Source organism: Rhinolophus sinicus, chromosome 17, assembly GCF_057876585.1.
Source record: "Rhinolophus sinicus isolate RSI-liver-muscle chromosome 17, RSI-T2T, whole genome shotgun sequence".
Lineage (NCBI taxonomy): Eukaryota > Metazoa > Chordata > Mammalia > Chiroptera > Rhinolophidae > Rhinolophus > Rhinolophus sinicus.
Window position 1 is genome coordinate 4,884,309 of NC_142517.1, and position 18,143 is coordinate 4,902,451.

General features: G+C 45.0%; 1 protein-coding gene across 7 annotated transcripts in view; it reads right to left on the bottom strand.

Annotated features, from left to right (window-relative positions):
• Positions 1-10,513: 10,513 nt before the first annotated feature.
• Positions 10,514-18,143, bottom strand: part of IGSF5 (immunoglobulin superfamily member 5) — a 92,651-nt gene continuing 85,021 nt past the window's right edge. For all 7 annotated transcript variants that reach the window (XM_088794421.1, XM_088794416.1, XM_088794420.1 and 4 more), the window contains exon 9: positions 10,514-11,298. In XM_088794421.1, coding sequence (XP_088650547.1) covers positions 11,203-11,298 — 96 coding nt within the window. In that variant the 3' untranslated portion in view covers positions 10,514-11,202. The remainder of the gene's footprint in view (positions 11,299-18,143) is intronic.

Here is an 18,143-nt window from a genome sequence, read left to right on the forward strand (position 1 = left end):
TGTTCTACATTTTAATCTTTTAAGAAGGCATAAATCACAGCTTTATATTATGGAGTGTCACATTCAGACAGATGTTATTATTTTTATCCTAATGATGAAAAAAATAAAAGCCAAGAGTACGTTGGTGCTTTTCTAAAACATGGTACACTCTCACATACAATTTGTCTTTGAAGCTTAGAATTGTGCATTTTCTGGAGGACAGACCTAAATTTTGTGCTTTGCAGGTTGTTATTGTACCTGCCCACATTTGCTTTGGAAAGATAAATGAGTTTAGAGCATGTTACACTCGTTAATTTTTAAGTCCAGTTACTCCTTTAGGCCTCTTGAGAAACACTTGCATATCAGTGACAATGAAAGAATGCTGGTCACCACCCCCACTCCAGCTTCTTCACTAATTTGTTTCCTTATAATCATAATCAAAGAGCAGCTACAAGGACAGCACGTCCTCAGCAGTTTGCCCCTAAAGCAGAAAGACTTCAAGTCAACTGTTGGTACTAGAAGTTGTATCGATCACATCCGAGACTTTTCAAGTCCTCTTCTCTTCCTCCCCTGACCTTTGCTTATTTGATTGTGGCATCAAATGGGAAGAGGGAAAAGGAGGTGAACCTCCCTGCGGCAGGTGCCACCCCCTCCACCTGCTGTCCACAGATGTGGTGAGAGTTTGGGATGAGCACAAACCCTGCAGCACCCCACCTCAGGCAGCCACCGTGGGCCTTTCTTCATCTGTGCTCCAGGGTCTTCTCAATAGTTGAGATGGAGGGAAGGAGGACGTCAAGGTCTCCAGGCAGTGGGAATGGGGCAGGTGGGTAAGCACTGCAGCCTCCTGGCTCCAGGTGGCCTCTCTGGGAGTGTCCCCTACTCCTCGCAGGAGCCCCTGCCCCAGTCTTGATCCGTCATTGTCACCGCAGCACGCCCCATTGGCTCTCTATCCTATCCTGATAGCATCCATACCCATATGTTGGCCTTCCCTCCCTCCCTGCCCCACTCTCCCTACTCCCAACTCCTCTTCCTGGACACCATCTTTGGTCGTCAAGGAGACGCGAACTAGCCACCCCGCCCCCATCAATTTTGCTACTCGTGTAGTCAGGAAGCTGAGTGAGGAAGTAACTGAATTTATGAATTTCTGTGACAATTTTGGGTCATCTGAAAATGTCTTTCATTCTTTTAATTCCTCAAAAAGTCCTGACCTATAGGTATGTTGGCTGCAATGTAGCCAGTCTTTGAAGAAATATACAGTAGACAGACCTGAGAAACAAAGATGCTCCTCCTTTTTAGATAGTAGCTCACATGAAAACCTGAATGTAAGTCCAGGGGGATATTGTCCTTGCAAATAGCAGTCAAAACAACACCTTGACAAAACCAATAAGTTGAAAATTCTGTTCAGACTGTATCTTAGTCTTTGTGTCCTAAAAAACCTTGGAAAATCAATACATGTTTATTGACTGACTCTCAAGCTTCGATTGAAGAAAGCAAATAAAAGTTCTGAAATAAATGTGGCCGTCCATCGCCGTGACACTTCTGTGTCCCCAGAGCACTGTATCCCAGAATGAATCATGGGTCTATCACAGAAGTCAGGTCATCCAATGATGCTACATCTCTCGCTCTTCATGTGTGATTTTTTTATAATTTTCATAGTATTTGTTGACTCATATAACATAAAATCTTTTATTGAAGTTTTCCTCCCTACATTTCAAATGAACACAAGTCATGTCATAGCAGCAAATATGTAAATAACACTCCTTGCGTATTAAGATACATAAAAACAGACTGGGAAAATGTCTGTGTCAGAACATTTTAGGGTTTAAGCATGAATTTTTCTAACTTGGGATTTGGGGTTTAGAGTTTTTGTTTTGGTCATTTTTATTATGTGTGTGTTTCCGAGAGAGAGAGAGAGAGAGAGAGAGAGAGAGAGAGAGGTCAGAACTGGGGGGAAGGGGGTTGTCGCTGTGTGAGGGATATAAATGACAAATGTCTAACTATTGCATTGTTTTGTGCACCTGAAACTAATTTTAAAAATGTTAAAAAAAGAAAAAGAATCGGGGGACTACCTTATTATTAATAAGCTTAGATTATTGGTAATCCATGATTTTGAATTATGGGATATCAGTGCTAAGATCTGACATGTATCTTCATAAATTATTTAAAAGAGGGGTTGCATCTTACATTTAAAGATGATGAAAAGTCCATTCAGAAGAAGCAGGCATACAGAAGTTTATGTAAACAGCCAGGAAAAGGGCAGGTGGCTTTAAAAACGGACAAGGACATTTTTATAGAAGCAGTGCATGAGTGCACGTGGCAGCTGCTCTGCTTCCCTCAGCAGGGTGGGTCTGGACTTGCGCCTTGGAGACTGAGAATCTCCCTGCTTCCTTTCCCACCCGCTCAAGGCTGCTGCTTTGCGCTAGGGTGAGGCATTAGAGTCGGGCTTCCTGCTTCCCCCACACACTCCCTGCCCACCCCACCCCTGCAGTGGTACCTAATATTGTCTGCAGGCCTGCACCACCAGTGCCGAACCCCAGCCATTCTGGAGAGGCCCCCTGAAGTGGGTCATAGACTAGAGTTCATGAGTGAGGGTGAGTTTCTTTGTGCCTGGTGTTCCTGGGGTCTGTCTGCTGCCATGTGAGTCATTCTGGGCCTGTGGCAATTAGTTGAAACTTTAGCAGATTTCTTTGAAACACTTTAATGTTCTGCTCTAGTGCTGCTCCTGCCTTTTCTGGGGGAAGGGTCTCTCCTCCTTAGGTTTCACGCTACTTGATCACGCTACTTTCACACCCCTGATCTGAGCAATCTAATAGTGATGGGTTCCAGAAAAGCTATGATTTTGTAGGTTCACTGGCTTTTTCACACGGAAGTCTGAGTGACATTCATTCCAGCTTTCTAGGTCCCAGGCAGAAGTGACACACATGTCCCGTTCTCAGTGGCAAGACTTCTGCATGTAAATGCCGAATTCAGCACCAGTTAAAATGCATTTTGCAAGGAGGTCAATGTCAAGCCCTGGGCTGCAATTACCAGGAAGCTCTGATGTCACTGAGAATCCTCCATGGCTCAAACCTTGTCAAGAAATTTGTAAACATCCAGTTAAGAGGAACAACAGATGGAAGGAGAGGAAATTGATGTGTAAACATGCGAGTTTGGGGATTCCTCTCTTCCCTCTGCCAAAGCTCCTCGGGAAGTCAGATGTGAGACTGTGTTAAGGGGACATTCACAGGCAGGCAGGCTAAAGGCTCTAACCCTTTCCAAGGACACAGTATCTCAAATGACAACTATTTTGCGCTGCCCATTTTAGTATCCTGAAATTAAATGCATAGATAATGTAACTGACTTAAAGACTTACATTTGAAGACACGAAACTCCCACATACTGCTGCACACAGGATATAAAGGGGAGATGTTTAGAAGACAGCAACGCAGTGACAGTAGGCTCCACCAGAAGCCACCTGATGTGCCATATCCCAAGCCCCACCTACAGTCACCAGGAACGCAGGGCTCTACGACGTCCAGATGTATCCCTGGGTGTCCTGGGAGCATCTCAAACACTGCAAGTGGCAAGTCTACTGGCGATGCCGTTCTCCAAAATGGCTAACGACTCGTGATGAAGCGTTTCACAAAACCACATTGAATCTTCCTTTAATATTCAAGGGAGTGGCATTCACAGAAAATTCAGAGTAGCTTGCATGCATGACAATCATATTTTATGTTTTTTTCATTGCGAAATATTTATAGTGAGACGAGGCACAGGTAAACACATTTATCACTCCATAAATGTCTGATGGGCCATGTGAAAGTTTCACAAGCTTTTCCCAAGTACCGTAGGACATGTAGGCACCCAACCTCTACTCAAAGTCACGGGCACCTGTCAGTCACTAAGAAATTCGGGCACTCACCCACACCCATTAGAAGAGCCACACCTTTCACCAATGAGGCTATGGCTCAGAGGAGTCAGATGATGGACCCAAAGTCACACAACAAGTCAGCAGGGAGCCCAGGGACTTCTTTCTAGTCTCTTCTGCAACATCCTTGTGGGGGCCTCCAGACTCCAAAAACAGGAAGTCCAACGCTATAATGAGCCCCCCCCCAACCAAAAAAATCACGAAGTCACCTTATTCACGTGGGTACTTGTGTCCCCTTGGCTTGGGATACTGTGGCACCAGCTGAGCCAACAAGTGGAAAGTGACCCCTGACATACATTAGTCAACAGGCCTTGACAGCCTAGCGATTCTGAAAACAGTGTGAATGACTGCATAAAGCAAAATCAATTTTCATGTGTTCTCACTGCCTTTGGAATAAATCCTTCCTGCAAGTATTTATTGGCCATGCCGAATGTACCTGCCCTGATCGAAGTAACACCGGGGCCACAGACAGAAGAAGGCAGACATGGAACCTGCCTCCTCACAGAATTTAATGGGAAAACAGGCATTTCATGATGAATTACCTAAACAATTATGTCATTAGTTATCTGTGCAAGAAAGAGGAAATCTAAGACGACATATTAATATAGTAAAGGCACAAACTCACAGGGAGGGAGTCAGAGTGACACATCAGGGGAACAGAATGCTCTGAGTGATACAGAATAAAGGATTCATTACAGGAATCTGAAGTCACACAATCGCAGGAGATGCTGGGAAGTAAGAGCCCAGAAGGGGAGGATGGAAGGATCAGATAAGAGTCACTAACCAGGAATCGGACAGGAAGCTGATGAGAAGGGCAAGTGGCATGAGAAGGCGAGTGGCATCCTGCGTCCAGGATGGGCCTGCAGTCCCCACCGTAAGCAAGAAGAGTTGGACATGAAGCTTAAGTCAGCAGCGACACAAACTCAGACCCGGGAAGAAAAACTAGGACCCCTGACTTTCTCTCAGCTCGCTTGACCCCAAAGACACAGGTGACCAGCTGGCACCCTTCCCCACGGAGCTGCACACGCCCTTGCCCAGAATGCAGAGAAGCAAGAGAAGGTGCTGGGTGAGCTGGGGTTGCTGCAGCCCCAGCAGCTGCCACACAGCAAGGCAGCCAGCAGGTCAGCCTCAGGACCTGCGAGCTTGGGCATATTTCTCTGTGGTCGGCTTCCACCCAGAACCATAAAAGGAAGAGTAGCTACTTCACATAGTCGAAAACCATCCAACCAGCTTCACCAAGGAGACTCCAAAGGATCAGCTGGAGCTGTACAAAGCGAAGAGAGAAGAGGTAAATGTTCGGAGCAAGTGCAAAGGCCCTGGGGTGGCCAGAACCATGGGCCCCCTGGGGAACTTTCTGCATAGAGGTGACTGGAGCACAATTTGTGGAGAGCAGTCCTGGCCAGAGGGGTTGGGAACAGACACAGCCAGTCCCCGTGGACCATGATAGGATTTGATATTTTATCCTAAGAGTGGCGGCGATCCAGAGAAGATGTCACCCAGCCCAGAGAATGGACAGAGCACCGCTTTGAAGTCAGAAAGACGGGGTCAGGAGCAACCACAGGCTCGTGACCTCACTTCGGCGCAATGGAGATAAAAGAACGCCACAGGGTTCAGTGAGGATTGAGGGAAATCATCCACAAAATTGCCTGCGTGCGGGAGACTGGAGTCTGCATTTTTTCTGTAAAGGGCCAGATAGTGGCGTGGTGGGCCGGACAGCCTCTATCACAACTGCTCAACTCTGTCCTCGTGACATGAAAGCAGCCACGGGCAAAACATAAATAACTATTGGCCAGGTTCCCACAAACCTTTCCTTGTGGACAATGACATTGGAATTTCACATAATGTTCACGCCATGAAATATATTTCTTTTGATTTTTTTTTCCAACCACTTAAAAATGTAAAAGCCATTTTTGGTTTGTGGGTCACATACAAGAAAGCAGCAGGCTGGGTTCAGCTCATGGGTTAAAGTTTGCTGAGCCCTGTGGTAGACACAAAACAAATGTGTCTCTCTTGCCTTGCTCTTTATACACACGCACGTGCATATACACACATGCACACACGCACAAACACACACACACACAAACCACACATACACAGGAGCACACATACATGTGCCACACAACTGTGAGGAGACAGAAGACAAGTGTGGATATTTCCATTGCCTGCTCCTGCCCTTTGAGCCTGATTACATTTCACCTAATCCAGTCCAATTTGCATTTTTTTAGGAAAAAAACAAAAAAACTAAATCAACTGTGCTTTTGTTTAATTAGTTTTTTATTTCGACTATAATTTGCCATTATTTGAACTGCCTTGGACTTTATTAGCCATGAAATGGAAGCATAATATTACTAATTGTTCCCAAATTAAGTTACCCTATGAAATATCATACATTCTTATGGTTTCTGAAAAGAAATTTAATCGATATATTCTGTGCCATGTTTTCCCCACAGATTTTACTGGAACCCTCTACATTTTCTGCTTTGTCAAGCCAATATGATTAGGAGGCTGGGCGTGAATCTCTCAGTCCGAAGCCACTGGTTGGGCAATAATTCTCACAAATCTTCCACCAGTCCGCAGGTCCGGAACCTTGTGGTATTTTTAGAAATAACAGGATGCACCCAACAAAAGTGGGCAGACAACTGTAGGGTCTCTTTCTGCTCAGGACCCAGCCTGCTGCCTCCGACCCTGCGTTTTGTCCAGGGCCAGGCTGAGAGGCGGGAGTGCCTGCTTCATGAATGTTGGAGAGTGAGTGTCCCCGGAGGCCAAGGCTGGTGGCCGGATTCACAGGCCGTGCTGGGTGAGAATTAAATATTTACCATCTGCAGGTGGTGCAGCTCCCTCCCAACGCTGCCAGGACCATGGATGCTGCAGGCGTTCAGAGGGGAACAGTTGTCCTAACAGCTGGGCCATGTCAGATTAGGACAGGCAGGGTGTGTGTGTGTGTGTGTGTGTGTGTGTGTGTGTGTGCAAAGGTTAGTGCCAGGAGGGACTTTAGGGGTCCACCATCGAATCCCTCTGTTCTAGTAGTGTGTCACTGAAGATGTGACCTACTCAAGTTCAACGCAGCCAAATTCCTTTTCTCCAAAAGGTATCCTAGTAATCCAAATGGGTTCATCCTTACGGAAAGGAAAAAGCGGAATGCTACTAGGCAAAACGTCTTTCCCCAGGACTTCACAAACACACTCTCCATTCCGTGATTTCTGTTTCCTGAATGTTGCCCGATCCTCCTGGCCGGGGAGCTCCTGCCTGCCCCTCCACCTCTATGTTCCGCCCTCCCCCATCCCATCTGGATGGGCTCCCCGGACCCCTGGCTCAGGCTGGGGTTGGAGAATAGGAGGCATGATCAGGAGAGTGAGGGGATGGACTGAGAGGCCAGAGTCTTTGTCACTCCGACTCCCTCCCTGCCAGGTCTCCATGGCCTGGCTGTGTCCCTTCACATAAGGCCCAGCAGTTGTCAGGGACCCTCTCCTCTCCCTGCCCCGTCAGCCCTGTGGATGGTAACAGCTCCTCAGGGTCCTGCCCCAGGCCCGCTGGGCCACCCATATATGCCATCCTGTCCATTCCACCTGCCCCCTGAACCCTTCCTTACTCTCTGGCCTCTCACCTATTTCTCTCGTCTCTGAACTCTTCACATTCTCAGCTGTTCCACAGAGAGGGTTTTCCCTTTTGTGCGGGAGGGAGGGTTCTTTCCCAACGACGTCATGAGCACCTAAATGGCAGGTTTCACATACTGACACAGCATCGCCTTTATGCTCTGTGACATCCATTCACCTTTTAGGTCATCAAACTCCAAGGAACTGGCAACCCAGCTTTAATGCCCCTGATGGTTTTCCAAGGTCAGGGCCATGCAGAGAAAAGGAAGTCCTTCCAGTCGAGCTCTCCAATTATCCATGTGTTGGTGTTACCACTTAAGTCCTACTCCACATAAATTATGGAAGACCTTGACTTCATGGGGCAGACTGGGAATCTGACAGAGTAACCAGGTCCAAGACCGAGAAGGACGAGCTGATAGGTCTCCCCAGCTGGGCTTTTATGACACCAGACCTTGAGAGATGTTTATTTAAGTAAATCTGCAACCTCATTACCATTCAGTAGCAGAGAGCCATATCTATCTTCCTAAGAAACCCCCTTGGCCGTGACCTTTGGGGATTGACTGCTCTCACCAGTCCCCTGAGCCTGCGCCAGCTCTCCAAACTGCAGAGTGAGAGATGAATTGACCACATCAGCAAAACAGCACTTTCAGTCACGAGCTGCCTTGGGGTTTGCAGGATTCCTAAATAGAAACTGGCGAACGCACAGACATAACACTAAGAGAAAACACGGATTATGTGTTTGTATAAAAGAGCCCACTCCGGACACATCAAGGTCATTTTCAAGTAGCTAGCTTCTAGGTCAGCACTGTCCAACTGACCTGTCCACAGCCATGAAACCTGTAATCTGTACTGTGCAATATGGTAGCCAATAGCCAATGTGGCGATTGAACACTTGACATGTAGCTGGTGCGATTGAGAAGATGAATCTTATATTTTATTTAATTTCTCATAGTTCAAATATAAATAGCCACATGTGGCTATGGTGTTGGACAGCACCGCTCTTGATAGTTGTTTTCAAATAACTTATCTACCTCTTGTGAAATAAAAACTGGCTGGGATCCCTTTGAGAAGCCTGTGGAATAAGCTACTATAAAACCTTTTCATTAGTGACACAAGAAAGCTTCCCCAGTCTGATAAATGCAAAAATATTTTGAGAGTGATTCAACAAGCACATACTAAGTTGGAGAAATTTCTATGAAAATTATTTGGCATTGTTCTCCTGAGTTCAAAATTTAAACTTCAATTATATTCTATATGCAACCCCCCACCGACTCATAAAATAACAACAGAAATATGATTCTTATAGTCGGCAGGTGGCAAATATTTCTAATTCAATATCTTTCTCAATATTGACTTGTTTGATACCAATATTTACTGAGCATCTACAGAATGTCAGATTCTGTAAAGGTTACAAAAAGCATAAGTGACCTGAGGTTTGCCTTGTCTTGGGATCTGAGTTCTGCGGTGGCTTGAGGAGAGTAAATTATTAAGTGAAGAACGTGAAGGTCATTCATCGAACAGCTCTGTCCAAAGTGTTTCCTGAACCTTCTTTCTCCTTGACTTATACCCATTCAAGGATGGTGGTGAGAGACAGAATCACACTGGCAGGGAATAAAGAAGTTATTATATTATAATAAATAAGAGTCTCATTTTGAATCAGGTACATTGGCAATTTTTTCCATAAAAAGGGACTCGTAGGAAGGTGATATAGCAATGGATTTTTGAAATTTTGCATTTTAGTGCTACTCCAAAGAGAATAGGCAGCCCATTCCCTCACTTTTGGGACACAATCTTAGAAGAGATGACTTTTTTTTTTTCAGGATCTTCCAAACCATGGTGATATTCAAACAATTTGACATCCCGTAAGGCACGAACACCACCCAATCAGCATACGTACTATCTGGGCACCGACCAATCAGAATGGATACCTGCCATAGCCCCGTGGTGTCCAGCAAACACCCCTGGAGTTAGCTGCTGATTCACAGGAGGGGGTGCAAGGTAGGGGCGAACTGATGTCAGAGCATAAACACTTTATAAATCATGCTCGTATACAGACTTATCTACCATTTGATGAGTGTTGAGTAATGAGAAACATTATCTTCATGAATTTGTGTCTTTCACTGAGTAACTTGAAGGAATTCACTAACATCTTAACACATTTTAAAGTCAAATTCTACTTTGGCAATAGCATGGTTTGGCATGAGGGATGCTCAGAGCAGTTGCTAAGTCCTAACCAGTGCGAAATCTGTACCAACCGGTCCAGAGCTCAGCCAAACCATAGTCCTGCCTCTAGTTCAAATATGAAGGGATGGAGTGGGTGGTGGAATCCACTGAGACCTACGTGGAAAAAATACATATTTGGAAAAGGCAACAATTTCATTCTTATTAACAACATTTATATTAACTTTAAATGGGACAAATGCACAATAGTTAAAGACTAACGTGAAGAGGAGATTTTTTTTTTTTTTTTTTTTTTTTTTACAGACATCTCCTGTTTTGCTTCTTGGAAAATGCTCGATTCCTGGGGATGTGCAAAAAAGGTGAAAGGGATTGAGAAGTACAAGTTGCCAGTTATAAAAATAGTCACAAGAATGTAAAGTACAGCATAGGGCATATAGTCAATAATATTGTAATAACTATGTACAGTGTCAGATGGGTACTAGACTTATTGGGGTGATCACTTCATAAGTTATATAAATGTCTAATCACTACATTGTATACCTGAAACTAAAATAATATTTTATGTCAACTGTAACTGAAAAATACAATTAAAAATAAAAGAGATTTAAAGACAGAGTAATTAAATGCAATGAATGAACCCTGACTTGGATGCTAAATCAAAAAAAAAAAAAAAATCAACTGCAAAAAAATAACAAGACAATGAGAAAAATTATAAAACTGAATCACTATTTGGTGATATTAAAGAATATTTTCAGTTTAAAAAAAAAAAGAAAAGAAAATGCTTGATTCCTAAACGTTATGATTCTGTAAACTACCACCTAAACAGTAAAGAGTTACAAAAGGCAATACAAGCTTTTTGGTATTTTTCCTTTTATTTATAAAGCACACATAACCCATTTCCAGTTTTGTCATGGTGTTTGTGATATGTGAGGTACAAAGCGTAATCCATGACAGCAAGCCTGTTAAGGGGGCAGATAAAAATGAGTGTCTTCATGTAAATATCCAACAATGAGATATTTAGCCAGGTGAACAACAGCTGTAGAATTTAATCTTATTTTTTAACCTATGAGTTCTGATTTTTCTGGCAATTTTAGTTGTCTGATGGCTCCTCATTTGTATCCTCTTTTCTCACTGTTAATGTACAATAATGCCCACATATTAAACATACATAAATATAATCTTCATATGATTTAAGATAATAAAACATTTTTAAAGTTATGGTAGCTTCTAGACTTATCTACCATTTATCGGGTTAACAAGCAGGAGTGTGCAGTGATGAGAAACATCATGAAGAATTCGCAGCTTTTACTTAGCAACTTTATGAAATTCACTGGCACCTTGAAACACATGAACAGTTCAGTTCTACTGTGGAAGCTGGGAAAATCGATTCTTTCTCTGACTGTACAATATCCATTCTGATGATTCCAGCATGGCTTCCTCCAGGTAAGCTGACATTGTCTTACGATAACAGAGAAGAATGTTGACCTCGTCGCGATGTAAGTCACCAGTCAAGTGCAATGTGGAGCCCAAGGGACATCTTTACTATACTAACGTCACATTCCTGACCTTCTTAGGACTGGCCATGTAAACGGTAACATGTGGGCGACTTGATGAGGCGGGCTGATGGTGATCAGGCCCCTGGTAACAAAGGGAAAAGGGCGGATTTAATCGGTTGAGATCACTGTACAAGGCACACTAGAGAAGAAAGCTGTGCTCATCAGATAAGATCAAATGAGGGTGCAGAGAGAAACAAAAATGGCAACACACGTCCTTCCTTGAGTTAAGTCTTTTCAATAACACACACTCTAGAAGCTCCCAAGTTGAGGACCTAACGAGTGACCCAACTCAAAGAACCAATATTTGTCTGAAGGCAACTTACTGCAAAGATGCAGTGTTTTGTCGTTCAATTTTCCTATGGAAATTCTAGGTTTTGGAGAAAAATATAAAATATGTCTAATCTCCTTTGATACGACATAGTTATTTACCCCTCTAAAAGAAGGGGTAAAACTGAAGACCTGACTCCCTCTGTATCCCTGGGCAGTGGGTGCTGCGGGCTCTCATCAGGAATTCTTGCCATCTCATTCTAAAGTATAATTGCACACAACCCATGCCATCCTGGGGAGTGGCCAAGGCCTGTCTAAGAGAATCGCCCCATTAAAATGCATGCAACATGGAAGTAAAAGCTAAAATAAACGACTGGGACTATATGAAACTTAAAAGCCTCGGCACAGCAAAAGAAACCATCAACAAAAGAAAGAGGCCACCAACTGAATGGAGAAGATTTTTGCAAACAGTGCCTCCGATAAGGGGCTAATATCCAAAATATACAAGGAACTCATGAAACTCAACAACAAAAAAACAAACAACCCAATTGAAAAATGGGCAGAAGACCTGAAGAGACATTTCTCCAAAGAGGACATAAAAGGCCAAATAGACCAAAAAAAATGCTCAACATCACTAATCATCAGAGAAATGCAAATAAAAACCACAATGAGATATCACCTCACCCCAGTCAGAATGGCAATCATCAACAAGACAAATAGTAACAAGTGTTGGAGAGGCTGTGGAGAAAAAGGAACCCTCATACACTGTTGGTGGGAATGCAGACTGGTGCAGCCGTTATGGAAGGCAGTGTGGAGGTTCCTCAAAAAATTATGAATAGAATTAGCATATGACCCAGCAATCCCTCTCCTGGGTATCTACTCAAAGAATCTGAAAACATCTATACATAAAGACACGTGTGCTCCAATGTTCACTGCAGCTTTGTTTACGGTGGCCAAGACATGGAAACAACCAAAATGTCCTTCGATAGATAAATGGATAAAGAAGTTGTGGTATATATACACATGGAATACTATTCGGCGGTAAGAAAAGATGATATAGGAACATTTGTGACAACATGGATGGATCTTGAGAGAGTAATGCTGAGCGAAACAAGTCAGACAGAAAAAGCAGAGAACCATGTGATTTCACTGATATGTGGTATATAAACCAAAAACAACAAAAGAACAAGACAAACAAATGAGAAACAGAAACTCATAGACACAGACAATAGTTTAGTGGTTACCAGAGGGTAAGGTGGTGGGGGGTGGGAGATGAGGGTAAGGGGGATCAAATATATGGTGATGGAAGAACTGACTCTGGGTGGTGAACACACAATGGGATTTATAGGTGATGTAATACAGAATTGTACACCTGAAATCTATGTAATTTTACTAACAATTGTCACCCCAATAAATTTAAAAAATAAATTTAAAAAAAACAACAAGAGTTAAAAAAAAAAAAAAGTGCATGCAACACACTTTCCTGCCAGTCCTGACAATGCCAGCTCAGATCCCAGCGCACTGAAATGATATAGCTGGGCACCATAAAAGATTTACCTGGCCATAGAATGGTAGTAAGTCTTGAGGATAGAATCACTCTGGCTCCTGGTCTTAATTTATTGACTCCGAACCCCACAGAACTAGATTGCTGATGGGATACCCTCGGCAACGCGCTGTAAGAATTGTGCTTCTGCTACAACTACGCCTGAGATTTTTGCAGCCGCTTGCCTTTTGTTTTCACTGCCAGGTTGCACAAATGCATTGCTGTTTAGTAAATTGATCAAGAGTTTATGTAGATCTCACTAGAGGAGGGACCGATGGAGAAGACTTGATCCCCAAAGTTTCAAGTTTTTCATATGCTCATCCCCCAAAACTGGCAGACTCCGGAGAGAAAGAGACAGAGAAGACTAAAATGACCAGAAAAATAGACGGACAGTAAATTGAGGCCTAGAAAGAAGAGAGGGTAAAAAGGGCTGTCTGTTTTAAATATTCATTGAGTTGCAAAACATCTGCAAACCTCATGGCTTTGTATAAAAATAAAAGGTGTTTGCCTTTCTCATCAACTGTAAACATTTTTAGTAGGAATCTAATTGCATTCATTAGTTTTGTCCTAATGTGTTTCACGGGCAGTTACACCTGAGTTAACTGTATTTCACCAACAGAAAGTCTTGTCTGCAAAATAATTGTCAGTGTTAGAGCCTAACTGTAGATTCGGTCATAACAGACAGAATCAGGGAGGAAAAGTGTCATTTTGCTATGTGTCCATTTTGAAAAACACGCTTTTTTTTTCCTTCTGAAACTTCCTGTAATTAATGTATGATCTGGGGTCTCTACAGTATTTGGTTCCCAAGACCAATGGATAACTTCCATCCTTTAAAAGTTTAAGAAAGCCATATCTAAAATCCTATTTCTTTCATTCATATTGAATGTGTGTGCCTTAGGATCCATCTAAACACGGGAGGTTTCTGAAAGTGTTTGTTCCCCAACAATGTGAGTTGTGTCAAGACTCTTCCTCTTGACACGCATCACACCACCCCACAAGCATCTCAAATTCTCCTCCGTGCTTCTCGGCAAGCTCAGCGCTGTGGGGCATGCAGTACAAGTCATTCCCAATGCACAGTTGTAAGAAAACACCCAGATCTCCGAGATGACTTTCCCCCAGAAACAATGCTACACATCTGGGTTAGGTTTTCATGCTGGACCATACAACACTTTCCTCCAAGAGGATCACCTGGGACACGTAGTCAAAATGCCCATTCTTTGGCCCGATATCCCAGAGATTTGACCCAGAAAGTGTGGAAGAGGCTCAGGAGATTACATTTTAACCTGCACCCAAAGTGCTTCTCTGGATTGAGAACCACGGCCAAACAGGCAGAGTACCCAGGTAAACGTATGTATGGGTGCTGGATGCATCTCCATGTGCAGCAGGCATTCTTTGGGATCTGAGAGACAAGAAACACATCTAGCATTTCTGCTGGTTGGTGGCAGGAGAAAGGACGGCTCCATCTCTCAGCCTCTGGTAAACAATGCCATGTTCAGGGGAGACGCTGGCTGGGCAGTGGGCTGAGAGGTGGGGGTGAGCAAGGGAGGGAGCCCCATGCAGCCAGGGGGTGCCTCTTCTCATGGTATATGACCCAGCGTCACCAGATGGACCTGACCTGTGCCTGCCATCAACCCCCTGTAGCTTCTGACCATGGTGGCTGACTTTCTACAGGGCAAACCTCCAGCGCACAGCCTATCCCCAACGACTCTGTCCCAGAGACAAGCCTTCACCCCTTCCGACATTTCCTAAAGACTATCAGCACTGAAAGCATTAGGAGATAACTAGGGATCTGAAAAAAGTGGTTCCCCACAAAATTGCATCTTGACGTTCTCCATGGCAGCGTGGGCCTCTGGCTTTCTGAACTTAATCAAAAGGATGTCGAAGGAGCGAGAGTTACGGAGGCTGGTACAGCAGCCAATGGGGTTTTCTACCCCTTCCTCCAGTGCTGAAATTTCAGTTTCCTGTTTTAGTAACTGTTAAGTGTAGAATGTAATGAAAACCATGCTTGGTGATGCGCGATGAAGATGCAGCACGTAGAGGCTCATGCAGCCTGGAGATGGAGACACCGACGTGCACAACCCTGGGTGGACAGGAAGCTGTGGCACTGAAGGCAAAGATGACAGTAACCAGCAACGCTGCTGCCCCCAGAGTGCCGTGCTCAGCCCTGAGCTGGCGGTGGTCACATACTCAAGGGCTCAGTGTCTGCAGCCCCCTCTACTTGCAGAGGAGTCCACGTGACTCTGGCAAGAGTACAGGCACCATCAACCCCAGGCAGGGGGCCAGTACATCCCCTCCCCAGGGTACTTAGCCCAGGAACCATGAATGCCTGGGGACTCTGAGCAAATTATAATTACCAGGCGGCGTGAAATTACAAAGTAGACACGTTGATCTTTGGCAACGTTGGTTCCACTTCCATCTCACTATGAGGTGGCCAATAACCCTTAAAGCTGCCACCTGTCAGACCCACTCCAGGCTGTTCTACAACACAGGCGCTCAAGTTGCCTGCCCGTCTACCGAGCCAGGAGGTCCGTAAGTGGGGACGAAGAATCCAAGCCTCCCAAAGGCCACTAAGATGAGTCCCATTTGCGGCCCCCAACTCTTCAGGCTTCCCCTTCCTTGTATCATGTTTGAACCGAGACCCTTGAAGAAAACCAAACTGCCCAAGACCACAAAGGAGTGAAATGGAAATTGACATGAAATCATTTACGTTTCTTCAAGGACCCAAAACATAATGCTATTTTTATGTTGCATAGTCATCTGTGCTGGTCTAATAATATTTCTGGCCATGACTGGATTAAGATTATCCGCAAAGAGACCCTGGCTACACACACACACGCTCCTTGCATCGCCTTGCTGGTGACAGCATAATGCTGGGTATTGAAGTTTTCCTCCACTTTAATGAAGTATTGCTGAATGAGCACCCAGTGATGTGGTGCTGACTCTGGGTCGTCAATCGCCACCCATTAGTGAAGACTGTCTGAAAATGCTGCGGGCTGGTAACACCAGCAGGGGAAGCAGAGGGGAAAGCCACTTCAAAAACAGGACAAGCACATACACAGCAGTTGCTGTACTATTGACGAAACCAAGATGGCTCTGCTCTGAGACCTAGTAACTTGGAGCAGGGGCTTTAGTTGCTGTTGCACACGCCTTGTCTGCACAGACAGGACATGTGTCTGACCCACCCGCTCCGCAGGGATGAACACTGGCAAGGTTTTTGCTGCAGGCTGACCCCACAGCTTGAGAGCTCTCATTTTAACCCACAGGCTTTTTAGGACCCTATCCTAGCGCAGATTTTCTGCAAAACAATATAATCTGTAATCAACAACCCTGAACTCTAACAAGCCAGCTTCTGGGGCAGGAGTCCTGCAGGGCACCTCTCTGGGCCCACAAGGCCCATGTGCATAGAAATCTCCCCACAGCAGCCATGCAGGTAACAAAGTGGCAAATTGGAGTCCCACAGAGGCACGCGGAAAGGAGGCCAAGATGAAAGGACAGCGGAAGGGGCTCTCAGGAGCTCTCAGCTTCCTCTCCTGGGCCCTTGAGGGAGCAAGGCTCACTGCAGAATGGAGAGAGGGGAAGAGAAAAGCGAGCACAGATGGCATTGGCCTTGCACTGTGACCTAGTGAGTTCTGAGGAAGGTCCTCATCAACCTGCAGAGCAAGAAGGTGGCACCACAGACCACAGCTGCAGACCTGGCCTTGGAAGTTCTAAAAGGAACCTCTCTGCTAAGGGTCACCTTGACTTGCTTCTATAAGATGGGGCTTGGCCACCTGGCAGCTCTCAAGTGGCTGGTTGACCATGTGCAGGACTATATCCTCTTCAGGCTGAGGGCACAGAAGGAGCAACCATCCCCCTAGGCCAGACCCTTTCCTTTACTGTCCGTCTTGGTCCCTCCCTTCTTTATGTGTTTTATGGGACGTGTAGCCCCAGGTATATCTCACTTCCACGTTCTCCAAATGGGCAACCTGCAGACAGTGCCTGGGCTCATACTTGCAAAGTCATCCTCTGGTTAATGATCACAGATGGACCTATTCAGAACTGTGCTTGTCCTAAGTCCCCCTCTCTAAGTAGAAAAATCCAGCCATTTAAAACCCCTGTGTCCATTTGTAGCCCAAGCAAAGCAGTCCATCTTCTTTGCGTCCCACTCGTTCCTTGAAGACACCGACTCTCGGGGCTGAGACGCACGGCTCCCATAGGAGGCTTGCAAACACTTCAAGAAACACTGGTGTGTGTGTCACTGTTCTTTTTCCACCAATAGATTATTTAGCTGGCTACATGTTTAAGTAGCAGAAACTGCTTAAATTTCTCTCTCCGTGTATTTTCAAAACAACACTTCAAGCTTAAGAAGCAACTACTCAGAGCTCCAAAACGTCATTCTCCATTCTTGCATCCAAATACATCTAGAGTTCCCCTTTTTCCTCATTTATACTTCAAGGGGAATCGTCTGACATGAGCCCCTTCTGACTCGTCTCCCTGCCTACCCCTTCCTCCCCACCCCAGACCTGAGCTCTTTGGCTTATCTACTGGAAAGACACGCCACAGGAAAATGTAACCATAGAAAAACCACGGAAACAATGGGGAGCGTAAATGTATTCTTGGGTGACCATGCTTGGCGCTGGGTAGGAGGGCCCCTTCATCGGCCCCACATCCCCCATTGAAAAGCAACATTCTTCACGACCTGGTGATAACTCCCTCTCACCAGCCACTTCTTAGTCAAGAGACTGACCCTTTGAAAGGGGACCACTTGCATCTCTACAATCACCCCTCCCAGCATCAGATTACATGCATCAGAAGACATGTGCCTAAGAGAGCAGCCTTGATGTGAAGACATCTACCTCTCCATTTTCCTGATACCCAGCCTGAGGAAGTAGATTAACTCATGCCAGGAACTCACAATTTGTCACACAGGCCCATGTGCTTTTGGTCCATAGGCCCTTCATATGTCTTCCCACCTGACTACGTTGGTTGCTACTAATAGCATCACTCGGGTCCCCCTTATACATGGTTGAGCAATCGTCAAAGCTCCCTGTCCCCATAAGGCCTGGGAGGTACACAGGGCTGGCAAGATGTATGGGTTGAGCTGAATCCCAGCTGCAGGGAGGATATTACAGCCTCAA